At 40.1% G+C, this 16,125-nt stretch overlaps 1 protein-coding gene across 3 annotated transcripts in view; it reads right to left on the minus strand.

The window, feature by feature from the left end:
• Window positions 1-1,487: 1,487 nt before the first annotated feature.
• Window positions 1,488-16,125, minus strand: part of OTC (ornithine transcarbamylase) — a 29,935-nt gene continuing 15,297 nt past the window's right edge. For 2 of the 3 annotated variants that reach the window (XM_085049185.1, XM_085049194.1), the window contains exons 5-10: window positions 12,450-12,603; window positions 5,719-5,841; window positions 5,154-5,207; window positions 4,893-5,042; window positions 4,253-4,390; window positions 1,488-2,238 (exon numbers count right to left, since the gene is read on the minus strand). In XM_085049185.1, coding sequence (XP_084905311.1) covers window positions 2,179-2,238; window positions 4,253-4,390; window positions 4,893-5,042; window positions 5,154-5,207; window positions 5,719-5,841; window positions 12,450-12,603 — 679 coding nt within the window. In that variant the 3' untranslated portion in view covers window positions 1,488-2,178. Of the gene's footprint in view, window positions 2,239-2,897; window positions 3,135-4,252; window positions 4,391-4,892; window positions 5,043-5,153; window positions 5,208-5,718; window positions 5,842-12,449; window positions 12,604-16,125 lie in introns of all 3 variants that reach the window. The other variant, XR_014849387.1, reaches the window with a different exon arrangement.

A 16,125-nucleotide genomic window follows, 5' to 3' on the forward strand; every position in this document is an offset into this window, starting at 1 on the left:
GCTCGGATTCCTGAGTGCAAAAAGAGTCAGCAATAGCCAAGATGCCTATTTGCTCTAATCAGAGCCCTGAGAATCAAAAGAGGAGCAGGTGATTGTTAAACTGTGCGCCATGAAATATTTAACAATGCAGCTTTGGTATTATAAATGTGCCTGGCTTCACTGATAGTGCGTTGAGCAACACAATAAAACTGACATTAATGTGCTTTTTATGAAAGGACTAGCAAAGTGAGTTGTCTTACTCTCAGACAGCACTAAAATCAGCTCAGTAAGGATATCTTCAATTCTGAGCACGTGAGCAGCTCACCAGGTCCAAGAGGACCAATCATACTTTTACATATCTTGCTGAACTGGAACCTAATTCAAAAAGTAGGACTTACTGCAACCAGAAATATACTGTATTCCATGCATTTTTCTCCACATGCTGAACTGGGAAGTAAAACACTGATTTGTAGCACATACCCTATTCCTGCATCATTGATGCAGCTGTATCTCTGCTGAAGTGTAAGTGTTCACTGAATTATTGAAATCCTTGTAATGTTGTAAAAGAAAATGTTAATCTTAACAAGACACACACAAACGCCTGCAAAACCAAAAAATCAATAGTAAATAGGTAGATAGAAAAAAATGTATCTTTATTTTCATTTCAGTGATCTGTATGGCCCTACAGTGAACTCCAGTTTAGAAAGGAATAATGTTTTGCAGCTGGTCAGAAAATGCAAACCCATTTGCAGAATTTTGTTAATATTGCAGACATTGTCCCAGTGTTACAGTGGGGGAAAAAATTGTATTTTTGAAACTATTTAGAAACAACAAAGAAGGTGTTTGTTTATAGTTAACTCAGAGCTTTACCTGAAATGTTAAATGCACAGACCCAGCCACCACAAAAACTACAGATGTCATTAATTTGTTTACTTCTGATAAGGATTAGCTGACATGTACACTGTGTTACAGTGTAAGGCAAAATGCAGCAAATTATTTCTGCAAAGGAGTGGTCTAAGTTTCTCTGCTGCATCCAACTCTGTGGAAACTGCTCTATTCCAAATTCACAGCAATATCCCCCTGCACCAGCCCACAGGAATGTCATGGAGGAGGAAAATGCTCACAAGGTCTCTGTATTTTTGGTGTCACACAGGAGTGGGATTTGGAGATTGGGTGGAGGACAGAAGCAGGAGCCAAGGCTCCCAGGAAGTGCAGGCAGCCAAGGCAAACTGCAGCACTGCTTCTCCACACACACTTCCCAAGACCAGCAACTGAAGGGACAGGTTTAGGGAGAAGTTTATGTCTCTCATATTGTTGCCTGGAATCAAAAGACAAAACATTCCAAACAATATTAAGAGTGGTAAGATAAAAAGCAATTTTTTAATGAAAGCTTTCAGGTGCACAAATATGGCTTTATGCACACACGTGATACAGAATTTCTACAATTTTTATAAGGTTAATTAATATATAGAAGTATATCTAATATGTGGGTGTGTGTATATATATCTAGCAGGTACATCCAACTGGAGATCAGTTACCCCAGTAACCCACCCTTGGGTCTGCCACTCTGGAGTTAGTCCAGGGGGTTGTTTACCCTATATCTTGTTATGCCTCTCAAATTCTGGTGAAAAATAAGAATTAGAAATCATTAGATTAGATTAGAAACCATTGTGCTCATTAGAAATTCTCCTCTTGAGAATAGCACTAAACAGAATTTCAAGAATACGTTAGAAAGGGTTGGCTTATTGTTCTAAAATGTGATAGGGGGCAGGAAAAGTACTAGAAACTATACAATTATATATTAAAAATCTACAAAGCTACAAGTATATGAAAAAGCTAAAACTCTTTAGGCATCAATATCACACTATGCAAACTTCCACCACACCTACGTGTAGATTATGCCATGACTATGCTGCTGGTAGACTCAACTTTTAAGGTGCAACCTTGGAATGTTTTCTGTGATGCTGATCCCTAAAAAGGAGAGGCAGCTTGGAGCATCCAGATGAAAAGCAGCTTCTGCAATGGTGTTTATTGTCTTGGACATTTTCACGAGTGTAATGCAATATTATACAGCTAACTATATGGTTTGATTAAAAAATCACTCATTGCCTTGGTCCCTTCTGAAGAAGATCTGTGTGTTTGCAGACCAGAATATTCTGCTGATGAGGAATATTTTTTCTCCTGGCAGGAATCCAAGCATCAAAATGTGGGTTTTTGTAGCTGTGGTGAGTAATCTGTCAGCAGGGAAACCATGACAGCCTAGAGGAGGAAGAAAGGAAGAAAATCCAATCACATTGGAAACAGATACTCCATAAAAATAAATAAGGGGGAAATATTTTCCAGCCCTGAAGCCTTGTGTTGAAAATTATTGTCCTGACAAAAACGGCACACTTAGATTTATTTGCTAGAATTTCTGATGATGAATCCAGCAAGAGCTGAAAATCAGTTAGGATGCTCTGTATCGTAGCTGATAGATTTTCTCAGTGTGGACAAAACATATTAATGGACAGCTTAGAAGCAATTCAGACAAGCATTTAGATCAAATGCTGAGGCCTTTTTGGCATGTTGTGATGTATTCTCAGGTACTTCTAGGAGATGCTATAGGTACCCAGACATCACATGGGCTGGCTTGTGGATTTCAGCAGTTTCCATTAGCATCAGTGAGAGCCTCACCAGAATAGGAACTCTGGAATTTATCCCAGTTTAGCTATACTTTCTGCAGAATAACATAGAAAATCCTCACTGAAGTTAATGCTGTGCCATCTACCCCTGCTGCCCTGCCTGCCCAGCCTCAGGCATGGCTGTGAGATGGGAGTGATGGGAATAAATAAAATGTGGTGTTGCAGCAGCTCTGCTGTCCCTCCCACGCCTGTGCACACAACAAACCCCATGCTGGCTCAGCCTTTACAAGGCATTACCTATTCACAGTGCTGTGATTTCACAGCAAGGTCTGGCTGCACATTGTTATTTTGGCCCAGCATTGGATTTACAAGGGTCCTCCAGAGGCTGTGATCTTGCTGCCTGTCCTTCCTTTCCCTTCATCACTGCCCAGTGGCACAGGTTACCCCAGGCACACAGAGGTGGCTGAATTACAGCTGTGCAGCTCCTCAGTGCTGCCCATTCATGGCTGCACTCAGCCCTGCTTGGACCTACAGCTGAGCAAATAATCTATTCTTCAGGTTGCTCTCTGTGCTGAAAGTGGTGGAAAATACTATATAAACCAGATCCATACATTCATTGTTTTTATAGCTTGATAAAATACAAAGATGACATTTTTCTTACTCCCACCCAAAAAACCCTCCAACTGTATCTGAAACCCAAGGTAAAGTGTTTGTTTTCCTTTTAAAAAAATAATATTTAGGGCAGTTAGAAACATTGCAAAATTAAGATAAAAAATACGAGCATTTTGTTGAATTTTAAGGCCATAACTATGATTTAATACAAATTTGTTAGTAATTTTGGCTGTGTGCAATATCTGAGTTTTTAGCAGACACAACACTCAACCCCTTATTTATCCATTTGGAGCATATCCAGACATCATCTCAGAGCTATGACAATGCCATTTCTGTTTTTCTTTTCACCACTGAAAGTTTTCACTAGCTTTTGTCTACTTGATGGTTCTAAAGCCAAATAAAAATAATAGGCTACTGAGATCTGGCAGTAATTTTCTGAAATTCTAGGAATGCTGAGAGGGGAGTTATGGTTTATATTAAATGACAAGTGGACTCTCATGGTTCCCATGGATCACACAGTGTTACCCACACCATAACTTTTCAGGATCTTTCAAATCTTTGCTCATCCAGCACTTTCTCGGGGAAAGTTCCCATTGGTGGCAGCAGCAGCAGCTTTTCCTGAGAAAAAAATAACTAGCTCTAAGTGTTTGGGAAAATGTAGTTTCTAAGGCCAGTCCCTGGGACCTCAGCATTTAAAATGTGTTAATTGAGAAGATGAATTAATCATTAGAGTAAATCCAGTGATTTAATTAAAAAAAAAAAGGACAGTTCATATTGTAGATTTCACTTAGGGATAAAATATGGGTCAAGCAACAGCAGATTATCACCAAAAAATCACATTTGTGCCCAGAATTATTTGTGCTACAAATATATGTTGCCTATAGTCAAAACTGTGATGAGCTCTGGGGTGAATTTGAAACATGTGTTTTAACATTTACTATTTATTCTGGAACCAGGCTTAATTCAAGCCTGTAATGTAACACAGAACAGAACTGACCCTAACCTCCAACTACCATAATCTTGTTTGGTTTTTTTTTTACCATAATTGTCCATTTTCTGTTTTCAGCCTCCTGGAAAACCAATGATCGTGGAGAATAAAATACTTCATCATCAACTTCTTCAGGTTTTCTGGGTAAACAGTGTAAAAAAGTCCAGTTGGAAGCAGCAGATTTTGCAGTCTATAGATTTAAAAGCATATAAAATAAAGACATATGTGAGGACATTTAATAAAAGCCTTAACTAGTAAAAGGGTTGACAAATTTTATATTGACTCCCACTCTGGTTACTTGGATGATGAACTCGGAGGAATTCCACAGACTTCAAAAGAATTCCTCATCTGTGAATAAGATGGGAATATCTCCATGCAAGTGTGTAAGAGTTCAATGCTGACTTCGCAAAAGTCAAATACTTCAGTTTCTCTGACTTCAGAAGGGTAGTGAAAACCCCTCTCCTGCACATGTTCTGGAGCTGGATCTCACTGGAAAGCTCTGAAAGAGGCCCAGCCATGTGGAGTGTATGAAGTAACTCAAACTTTGTTATGAGTTTTTTAAGTTGGAGGGAGGTTTGCATGTGGATTTTCCATGGCTTCACTCAAAGCACCCACCAAGCTCGTGCTTTGTTGATGTTGGTTCTTATAAATGCAAACTATAAAAACATAAACAAAAACCTCTCAATTTTTACCTGCATTGTAATCTGATAACCTTGAAAGGCTTTTAGTCTTTCTTTCTTTTCCCCTTCTTGTCCCATGCTTATCCATGTATCTGTAACTAGGACATTGGCACTGTCTGCAGCTTCCAAAGGGTCTGTTGTGAGAAGCAACTTGGTACCATACTAATGTAAACAAAATAAGAAAGATCACTAAGACAAGGAACTTCAACTTCATTTCTAATGAAAATAAACTATATTCAAACTATTCCACTGGGGTGTTTCTAAGACTCCTACCTCTTTGGAGTTCTCTTCAGTTATTTTAGTTATTCTTAGGTCTGGTTCAAAGCCCTGACAAAAGAGATGACAGGTAACACATCATGGAACATATCTGAGATCTTCACTAATTAAAAACACTGGTTAGAAAAATACTGATTGAACCTGAATTTTTTTGAGTTCTAAACTGATTTTTGCAAATATTTTCTATTGCATTACAATGCAACATTCTAAAATGCTGCACCACAAATTTAAACCAAACAAGATACAATACTTCCACCCACCTGAAACAGGCTTAATTTTTTTTTTAATGGGGGAGGAGGCACTGGATGACTCTGTAGCACTTTGTCAAACGGAATTGAAATTGATTTATATTGCTGTCATGAATTCCTCCCAGCTTTTATGAAGCTGGTATTACTCCTGCTTTGCATCAAAATAACCAGATCAGGATTTTGTACCTTGGTTCTGAAAAGCAAGGCCCTCAAGATAAATGTAGGCACCCCCAGCTGAAGCCCTTGACAAATGCCTGAGTGTTTGAGACAAACCTAGATGAACTTTGCCTTCCTTTCTCCATGGCTTTCCTTACCCTGGGAGTGGCAATCCGCAGGTGCATTCCCAGCTTTGCAGCACTCATCATGAAGGACTGGAGGACGTTGTTTCCATCCCCAATCCAGGCGATGGTGAGCCCCTTCAGCCCTCCATAGTGCTCCTGCCAAAGGAACCACAGGCTCTGGGGTTACATTCCAGACGAGCTGGGCAGGGTGGGAATGATCAAATGGGTCTGTGCAAAGGCAGCTGGCTGCCTTCAGATGCTACCTGCATGGACCACACGTGGAATTACTGCTCCTACAAGATGGGCACGAAGGGAAAGCCCCCCATGTCGTACAAGGAAGCCCAAGTGCTGCAGCTTTCTCCTGGAGAAGGACACATTGGCACATGTGCCATGTGGTGAGGCTCAGGCTGAGGGATTCAGCACCACACACAAAGGGATTTTAGCATCACGGTTGTACAGCTGTTCACTGGGGCTCATAAACATCGGTGAATGTCAGAAATTAGTAATTTAGAGACAGTCCCAATGCCTGGAATAGAACTCCTTCCAGCTTTCCCACAAATTGTGAAAACATCCCTATTGAGGTTTGTTTTGGCTTGGTTGTCTCTACATGCTGTTCCCTGTGGCTGTGGCTGTGGCCATGCCCTGGGAGTGAATCTTCACCCCACAGGTGCACAGGACAGCACAGAGCAGCACTCTGAAAGCAGCTGTGCCACTCATGGCCTGCAGCATTTGTTCTCCATTGCACAGCCAAAGAGTGCAGGGATTTTTAAAAAACAATGTGGATTACCCAAACTTGAAACAGCATTACAGAGTTAGCTGTGGCTTTGCCTGATGGCACTTACAGCTTGGCCATGTGCAGTTACTCTATCCCTCAACCCCTAAGATAAGGCCTAAGGAGGAACAAGAGTAACAGGGGTTACATATTTCCAGAGCAGGACAATTTGAGGCCCCTTAAGAAGCCTTGTTTTAAATATGCATGTTTATAGGTACTTAGGTTGATACCAAAATTTTTTGCAAAGATGTAACCAAATATTCCTATAAGCCTGCTCTGTAAAACTCTACCTCACTACTTGAAACACTTTCTGGAGAGCCTTTTATTCGTAGTTCAAATCTGGACCAAGCTACAATTGTATTGTAGTAGCTGGAAGCCAGACAGTGTTTCAACACTTTGTGTGACATGATTCAATGCTTGTCAGAGAGGATAAGCATCCACATTGTGCTGAGTGGCAACCTTGCAGGCACTTGTAGAAAAGATGCCAAAAGGCTGAACAGGAAAAGGGCTGGGACTACCCCCTCCTCTGCTGGCAGCAGCTTCTCCTAAACAAATAGTTTGTGAAGTTGTTCCAGAACAAAGTTATTTGCATTTCTTTCAGTGACCACAATTTTGAGTCAAAAATAGTAGTACTTGAAATATTGAATGACAATAAAGTGCTGTAAAAATCTAAACCTAATAGAGTCCTAGACTGTCCAGGTTTAAGGGCTAAAACTATGGTATTGCAAAAATACTGCTTTTTCAGCTGCAGTTTGTTAACAGCAGGCTAATTGGCAGAGGTTGGTTGCAAGGGCATTTACAGGAAAGTAAATCAGGACTTTGTGGATATGGAAGATATTTCACTATAACCATTCTGCAGGTCTCTAAGGATCTTTTAAAGTCCTTCCACATCTCCTAGCAATGGTGCTCCTAGGAGAAGGCCAAACTGAAGCACTTATTTAAGGTGTTTTTTCCATTTAGGGCTTAGTGATAGTTGAGACATGAACCCACAGCCACAAGCAAATGAGACAGTTCTGAGTTCTTTTCATCTTACAGTTTAAAAATAGACATCTCAGCCATAATACTCAAAGCATTGACTGGAGTCACAAATATACTGCTATGTTAAATAACTTCCACCTTATTGCCAGCTGCTACTCTGCATTAAAAGAAGCACAGTGCATACTAAATACTTTCCTCTGTTTTCCCAAGCTACTAGCTGTTACAGATAAAACATGGAGTACTGGATGTGTCTGTATAAAGATCCTTGATATGCACTGCAATGCATCTGCAGTGACTATAGAGTGGACATAGCTGAACTGATTTTAATGAAGATGTTTTGCTAATGCAAGGAGTCATATCAAGGCAGAATCAAGCTGTGTGAGTGCTAATGGAGCCTGTTTTATGTCCTGTGCTAAGCTTTATGCTGCCACTGGTGCACTGCTGCTGTAATTCAAACCTCTTCATCTTAAGCCAGCTCACTGTGACTGTACTGCTTATAAGCAAACACACATCCTCTCCAAGAAAGATGAGGTGACTCTGCTGGTCAGAACCAGAAAGGTTTGATGCAACACAAAAGCTACTGTAAATGAGACACATTCTCCCCTCCTGCCCTCTCCCTGTTTTAGAGTGTATACTTATACAACCACACAGATGAAATCCTGCTAAAAGTGTTTTGCCATGATGGGAACACTCTAGATTAAATGAGAGCCTGTACAATACCTGCTGATCACCAGAGCCTCTGAAGATATTCCTCCTTTGCATCCCTCCCTGATTTTTCCAAACTCTGTTATACTGATGTATGCTTTATACCTGCATGAGTGTTCTGCAGTTTCTCTCTACATTTGGAACACAACTCCTAGTAAAGCCACACAAAAAAATAATATCTTTAGAAAGTCTAAAGTCCTTGTCCCTTATGAAGCCTCTTGGGCAAACTAGTAATTGCTGCTGAAGTGCCATAATACTAGCCTTTGTTATTCCCATGAAAAATCACAGCTAAATAATTAATACCAATACTACATTCAAATTTCTCATCCTCGTGTTGCTTTTAAAATTTTTTGTTCAGTTTTTATCCGTGGCTGCAGTGTATCAGTGTACCCAGCCCTGGGAAAATATAGGCATGCTCAGTGATTTGACCCTGCTGTATGTGTGGAGAAGACTGGGTTAACTAATTAGGGACATTTGTGTCTGCCTCTGCCTGGACTTGCTTCCAGCGAGACTGAAGCTCTGACACCATTATAGATTAATTCTGAAATGTTTGACCACAACTGTCACAACAGCCCTCAATTAAAACAAGCTTTTGAATAATGAATCAATAATCTGTCAAATTTTAAAATGGAAAGCCAGGGACTAATCAAAGCTTTAGCCCTTTGGGAGACAGTGTGATCCAGTAAATGAGAAACTGGGCAAACTCGGATCTTCTGGCTCCCAAACTGGGCTTAAGGCAAATGCTGGGCCAATTATCTTTCTTACTCCCACTCTTACTGGTTCTTGTCATAGTTATTGATACAGTATATTCTAGAGGATCAGGCCAGGCCTTAGTTGGGATTTCAATTGTTAGAATAATGAAGATGATGATGGTGATGAATTTGAAAACTGTAATAATTTGAGGTCATGGGGTCACACACTGAGGAGAAGTTGAGGACATGTTGCAGCCCTCTTCAAGCTGGGCAACAGTATTTGTTATGCTGTTTAAAAATAAATCACTGATGCATTTCTTGTGCCAACCATTGCTTTCTGAAAAGGAAAAAATCCCCCCAGACCAGTGACATAAAAAGCTAGTGGCATATGGATCCACTCTAATTACCAGTCTGGCCATCCTACAGTCAGCTACAAATGAGCTGATTTGGCCAGTGACATTAATATCAATTGAATCAATGTCGATATCCAGGCTGTCTCTGGAATACAAACGGTGTGATGCTGCCCTCCAGCCCAGCTGAGCAGAGCAGAAGCTGAGAGCCACAGCTCCTGCCCAGGACACTGAGAGGCACTGGGTGGACTCAGCATATGTGGCTTTTACACATCTGCAGGACAAGCAGAGGAGAAAAGTGGCTCAGTGTGTGCACACTGCCAGCACACAAACCCAGTTGTTAAAGGCCAACTCCCCAAACCCTCAAAATCAGGTTCTTTACATATTTGCAGCTATTTTAAATGAGTTATAACTCAAGAGCAAAATCAGTTCAACATAACTTTTAAGAAAGAAAGTAGTATATATGCTAAGAAAAAACATTTACCTTGGCATAATAGAAGGCATTAGCCCTTGACACAGTACTAAAGGACAGAGCCAGCTTAGAGTCAAAGGTGTGGGGATCCAGGTTGCTCAGGAAGAAGGCACTGGGCAGGAGGATGCTGAACCTGAGGGATCTCACCCCAGTATTCGTGACAGAAGCACACTGTATGGTGTGAAAAGAACACCCTGAACATTTACAGGAGGAGACTTTGCCCTGAATACAGAGTGAGAATAGACAACCTTGAAAATAAGCCAGCTGCATCGTTTGGGGGATGCAATGGCCTCTACTAATAACCATACTAAAATGCACCTGTGGAAAGGGAATCAGAAGCTGTAAGCAAGAAAACATTTTGAAGAAACAAACCAGGCAGTTATGTAGTTTTAGACCAAGGAGAAAGTGCTTGAAGAGGATTCAAGAAGGCACATGACAAAATATGGTAAAAAAATTGGAAGAATAAAAATGTGCTAAACATGAAGAGGGCCAGAGTGCATGTGGAGCTCCATTAGCAAATGCAGAAAGAGAAAAAAGAAAAGAAAAAAAAAGTGCATATTGGGTATGCACTGACAAGAGGGAGAAGCAAATCCAGGCAGGAAAATATTTATGGGGATAGGGAAGAGAAATTTTTTAAAGAGAAATAAACTGCACAAAAATCTGTAGTTACATTTAAATATCAGGCTAGCAGTCTGTGCCACTATTGTAGTTTGCATATGTGCATAAATCAAATAAATTGCCTATACATTTCACAGAAGCAATCTAAACGTCATATATGGACTTTCAACTCATTTAAAGAATCAGTGGTAACATTCCACATCCCTATATTAATCTTCTTGCAGGCAGTACTTGGATGACATCTTGCTGAAAATCCCACAAGAAGCTTGATTGCACTAAGTAGCAACTAGGCCCTGCGGCTCACATCTATTCAAGAATTGATCTCACTTCTGTGACCTGGTAAAGATCATTATATGATTAAAATGTTATTTTATTACATGCCACTCCAGTCTTCTTCAACTCACTGTACAGTGCAAAGAGGAAAAAAAGGAGCAGAGGAACAGGTCAGAAAGGGAAAGTGCAGGCAGTGCCATCACCCACAGGGAGCTGCTGAGAGCTCTCCCCTGCCTGTCCCTCTCTCCTGGCCAAGAGAGCAGCAATGGAAAGTGTGTCAGCAACCAGCAGTGCAACGTGCCCTTGGCATAGCAGGGTAGCCACCCAGCTGCCCTAGAAAGATCTCCTGACAAACTCCTGGCCAAGGAACACACTGGAAAGAATCAGGGAGAGGTGGGCAGATGAAGAAAATGGTGCTCTGCTTTTTGGGCTGAGTGTGAAAGTGCTGCAAATTTTAAAAAACTTCCATGTCTGCCTAAATTCCTTGTGATCTCTGTAAGTGCTCACTTTGTCATGACACCTCTCCGTGTCAAATACTTCTTTTGTCTGAGCACCATTATGGACTTGTTTCTTCATCGGGTAAAATGGGCAGGGACATTCTTTCCCAAGGACAAAGGATAAAGCCAGGTTTAGATGCAGAGATATCCATGGTTGTGTGAACTGTGAGTCACAGATTATTCCTGAAGATTGTTATTCACAAGTGATAAAATGCTAATTAACAAGGTGTTTGCAAGACAGAAAACCCCACAAAACACAGCCAGAAGATTCTCCTGGTTTATATTAGCACACAGTGTTTACAATGGAATGATGACATTCTCATTACAGCTTAGTCTTACACAATTTGAACATTGATGTTGGCTCAATGTGATCACACAAATCTCCCCTATCCTGAGGTCTATGAAGCATCTTAGTCTCAACTTCACCAATTTTTGCTGGTCTCTTCACTTTGAGTATGACAAATTTACAAAAAACCGTTAAAATACAAAAAGTAATATTTTTAAACACATAATTCTTTCACATTTAAGCATTAACAATTTAATATTACTCTCACTAGATCTTTCCCACATACTGAATGACCCATAGCAAAGTCTCCACAACAGCTGAGAAACACAGCTGAATGAATCAGGAAATTATTCTGCCCTACCATTTTCAAGCAGTGTGGTTTTTATTCATTCAGAAAGTAAACAAGGTCAGAGGAGTTGATCATAGTTGTCAACCAGCCCTGCAGCATAATAGACTTTTTTATAAACCAGATCCTCAATTGATTGTAAAACCACATAGTCCTTCTGTTCACAGATAAACATCTGGTATTCTGTGTGTAAAATGTTATCCCTCTGTCAGATCCACTATTACATTGGATAAAAATAAAAAATATGATCTATTTTAACTGTTCTTTGATGTGAGCAAAGTTTAAACTGGGTAAAGTGTCTGAACACTCACCATATGTACTGGTAACGTTAACTGGCTTTTCAAAACGAATTTGTTCAACCAATTTCCTAATATATAAAGAGTGATTCCTTTTAAGCTGTCCACAGACTAGGGAGGTATCATGAGCAAACTACTGAGTGTTTTTAAGTCAGTGGAATAACTTCTGCTGGCTTTTCATGAGCTAGCTTCTCATCTTTTTCTTAATTTGTACAGCCCTCTGTACCTTCTTTGAATTGCAGACCAATCCTGATGAAGTACTTAATTTTATGCTTAACTTCAGTCCCACTGCAGCTGATAGGACTATATAATTGTTTTAAATTAAAAAGGTCCTTAATGATATTGCTAGATGAACATCTCTTTAAATAACAAGTGCCATGTAATAACTACTTTGAAAAACCTCGGGATAAATTATTTTGAAGCTGACTTCCCCAAATACTTACTAAGACTTAGCAAGAAAAAGCTGTTTATATTTTTACCTGAAGAGTTAGGTAATCAGCTAAAATCTGGAGAGGATGGTATAAATCGGACAATCCATTGATTATTGGGATCGTGGCTTCTTTAGCCATTAGGTCCAGATCATCGTGGTTATAAACTCGAGCCAAGATTGCATTTGTCATGCTGGACAGCACCCTAGAGATGGCAGAAAATACTCAAGTCAAACATAATAAATACACCCCTGTTGCACTCTTCAGCGTGCAACACATACATATTAATGACAAATGGTAATGAATCAATATTTTTCAGCTATCTGAATAATTTATCATGCCTGCAGAACAGGCTCAAATGTAGTAATTTAAAAAGCTGCTAATAAGCAAGAAGTTTCACTTCTTAACACTACTATAGTAAGTAAAAGAAAGCTGCTGCTGTATTTTATGGCTTTTTTTCTCTTTAGCATTTCACTGTAGATGGAACATCGAAGCATGTTAAGTTCTTTGAACTAAGATAAGAGATTGTGTGATACTGTAACATTTGAAGAATTTGATAACCTCAGAAGAGATAAGGTATATGATTTTTTCAGTCTTTTAGCAAAGGACAAATGAGGCATTGACTGAATATTACAGACTCTGTATGGGAGCCTGACTTTGTGAGGTTCAGCAATACAGATGTGTCTTAGATTACTACAATTATTTACTGATCTTGATAAACACAGAAACAGAACAGGCTGCTGTTGTTGCCCTGCTTTCTCCTACCTCCCCACCTGTGTATTGACTCACATGGCATCAGTATTCAAGTAATGCCCAAATGTGAAACTCAGTATAAGGAAAGGGATTGCAGGACCCTCTGTACCACTCTGGCATTAACCTCATTTGCTAAAGTGTGAAAGACACAGAGATTAGCATAGTATACTCTGAATTTTTTAGATAAATTAAATATGGATTGGAGCTCTTAATTTCTCTGCATTTCTGTGTGTTAATCACGCCCTGAAGCCTGACTTTGAAGTAGCATTTTGTGTGTTTTCATATTATCTCTAATACAAACTTAAAACAAGGGAGGACTGAATTAGAAGTGTATGGAAAAAATCCTCACAGTATCTCTCTTCCTGATTAGCCACGACAAATTCTTGCATCTCCTCTTGTGGAAATAAGGCTGTTAACACCATCATCAGCAAGGTCTCCTGATGAAGTCAGTAACAAATATTTTCTACTGACACCAGACATTCCTCACACAAGCAAAACACTTATAACATATGACAAGATTACCTGTAGAGCTCTCTGAAGAGAAGACTGCCAGTTACAGAAACAAATGAAAAGGAGGAACTGAATAAGGTATGTACTGATTACAAAGTACTGGAACAGGTTCTGCTGGTGCCATTATAACTTCTTAGCTCAGCAGTTCCTTTCTCTGGGGGAAACCTGTTCTGTTCTGAGCTAGGCATTAGGGATGTGATGCATGGTCCCTTTTGTTAGCCATCTCACAGGTGTCCACCCTAAACAAGACACAGCCAGTCCCCATCAGTCAAGAAAAGGGGCAATCACACTGGGAAATTGCTCATTTTCCATACACCTCTTTTTCCCTTTAGGACATCAGGACAGCTGATTTCTATTTGACACAGCTGATGAAGAAATTAAAGAAGATTGTTCCTTTATAGAGTACGTGATTAGGGGAAATTTGGTCATAATCACCAACTAGTGTAAACTGCTGGGGTTTTATCTTTAGTCTGTTGAAAGTAGATCCCAGACTTATTAGACACCTACCAGCAAGACAGCAGACAGTCCTTCTGCCAGGACTTCTAGATGTCATATTTTACAGTAGGAAAGTCACCTGTAAACTGGCTTTTTTCTTTGTGAAATCAAAATAAAACTAAGCTTGGGGGAAAAACCACAAACAAATAAACTTCACCTGAAGGTCTCTGATTACTGGAGAATGATGAAATCTCTTGTAGTCAAATAAGTTTAAAGGAAACCATACAAACCTAGAATTGCATGGGGAAAAAAAGATCTGAAAAGTAAGAGTCTTATCAAAGGTGAAGTTTTGGAAGGTGAGGGGCTGTAAGCACAAGCTTATCAGGTTACTTTACATTTAAGGTTCTTATTTTGTCACCCATTAGAAGGTCTTTCCCTCTTTTCATTCTTTTGCAAAACTGTGGACTATGAACTTCAAAACCCCAGAGCCTGGAAATATGTTGTATTGGAATACTGAGTACATTGGAATGCTGCATATCTCTCTTTTCAAAGTAATTTTTATTTCTACAGAGAAAACCTGTTTTTTTTCTCAACTGTATCCTCTGAGGAATCCAAAATTAAACACAAAATATGCCTTTTTGGTATGGCAGATCTCTGAATTTGAAAATGAGGCATTTGCATATATTTTGCATAGAAAACTGCTATGCAAGGTAGTTTTGCTTTTGTTTTGAAAGTATATATCCATTCAAAAGGCTTAAACTTCTGACAAGACTAGTGCACTGTCACTCATAGTCTCACAGGGACATATGGTGGATGTGTTCTCAGGGAAGTAAACCCATTCCCCATAAATGCAGAGATTAATGCCCTAATCCAGTGGACTGGTAAAAGTTCTTCAGGGCTGCCACTGAACCTTATGGCCACTGAGCTTTAGTGATGCCCAGTGGAACTGCTCTACGGTGGGAAATACAGACACAGTACTTAGATTTCATTTTGGGTAATGTATCAGACATGTTAAACAGCACTGAAAGGCTTAGAGCTCCTTAATGGGCAGTGACTTTTTGCCACTGTGTCAGCGTAAATGTAAATGTCTTGTGAAGCATGGAGAAGCTGATTTATGAGCAGGTAATAAGTCACTAAAAATATGTTCATAGCAGCAATGCTTTCAACCCTTACCTGCAGCAGTTCTAATAAAAACTGGGACTTTTATAGATCTGTGCCCCTTTCACTTTAAGTCTCAATCTCAAGTACTTCTAAGGCCTTCAGAGTCCCAGACACTCAGCTGTAAATATTTGAAATACCCTCTGGGTCTACTACAGGCATTCTTCTTTTATTCCTACATTAACTGAATGAGGTTGGGATGTCATCTTTCATTCACAAGAAGCACCAAGGAATTAACACTCCAGTTATTCTTTTGGGCAAACTACTCAGCCTTGATTATGCAGTCAGTAGTACTTCTGCTGACTGAGAGCAGGAATGGAGCAGAGCACATGGGACTCTGCTAGGAGCTGGGAAAACCCCCTGTCCACTGTAGCAGGTGAGAGCTGTGACACAGCAGAGGAGCAAAATCCCCAGGTCGGTCATAAATAGGGATTTGTCCTGGAAGGGCTAACAGTGACAGAGAAAAGGGGGCTGAAGGCACGCTTGGAAAGCAGGTATTGTAGGAACTTTATCCACAGAGTGGGGATGCCTTCAGAACAGCTGGAATATTTGCTTGTTTCTATTTATTGCCTTGTTTCTTGTAGTTTATTTTCTGCCTTTTTCCTTTTTGCTTGTGCAAACAAAGGCATTCAGGAGATTGTAAACAAAAGATTTAATGCCCCTTTACTGTCCCATTTGGGAAGAAGAAGAAATGAAAACTGTCCTAGGCAAAGCATATCTGTTTGTGTGTCAGAGCACACCTGGATTTGCTGTTGGGTTGGCACCTGAATGGCAGAGAGGCTCCAGGTGAGTCCTGTATGGCTGGTGGGATGATGCTTGGAGAGGTTCTTGCAGGGAAGTGCTCTGGAAAGGCCCTGACTGCATTCTTCCC

The sequence above is a fragment of the Lichenostomus cassidix genome, chromosome 1 (assembly GCF_008360975.1).
Source record: "Lichenostomus cassidix isolate B80296 chromosome 1, HeHo_3.0, whole genome shotgun sequence".
NCBI lineage: Eukaryota > Metazoa > Chordata > Aves > Passeriformes > Meliphagidae > Lichenostomus > Lichenostomus cassidix.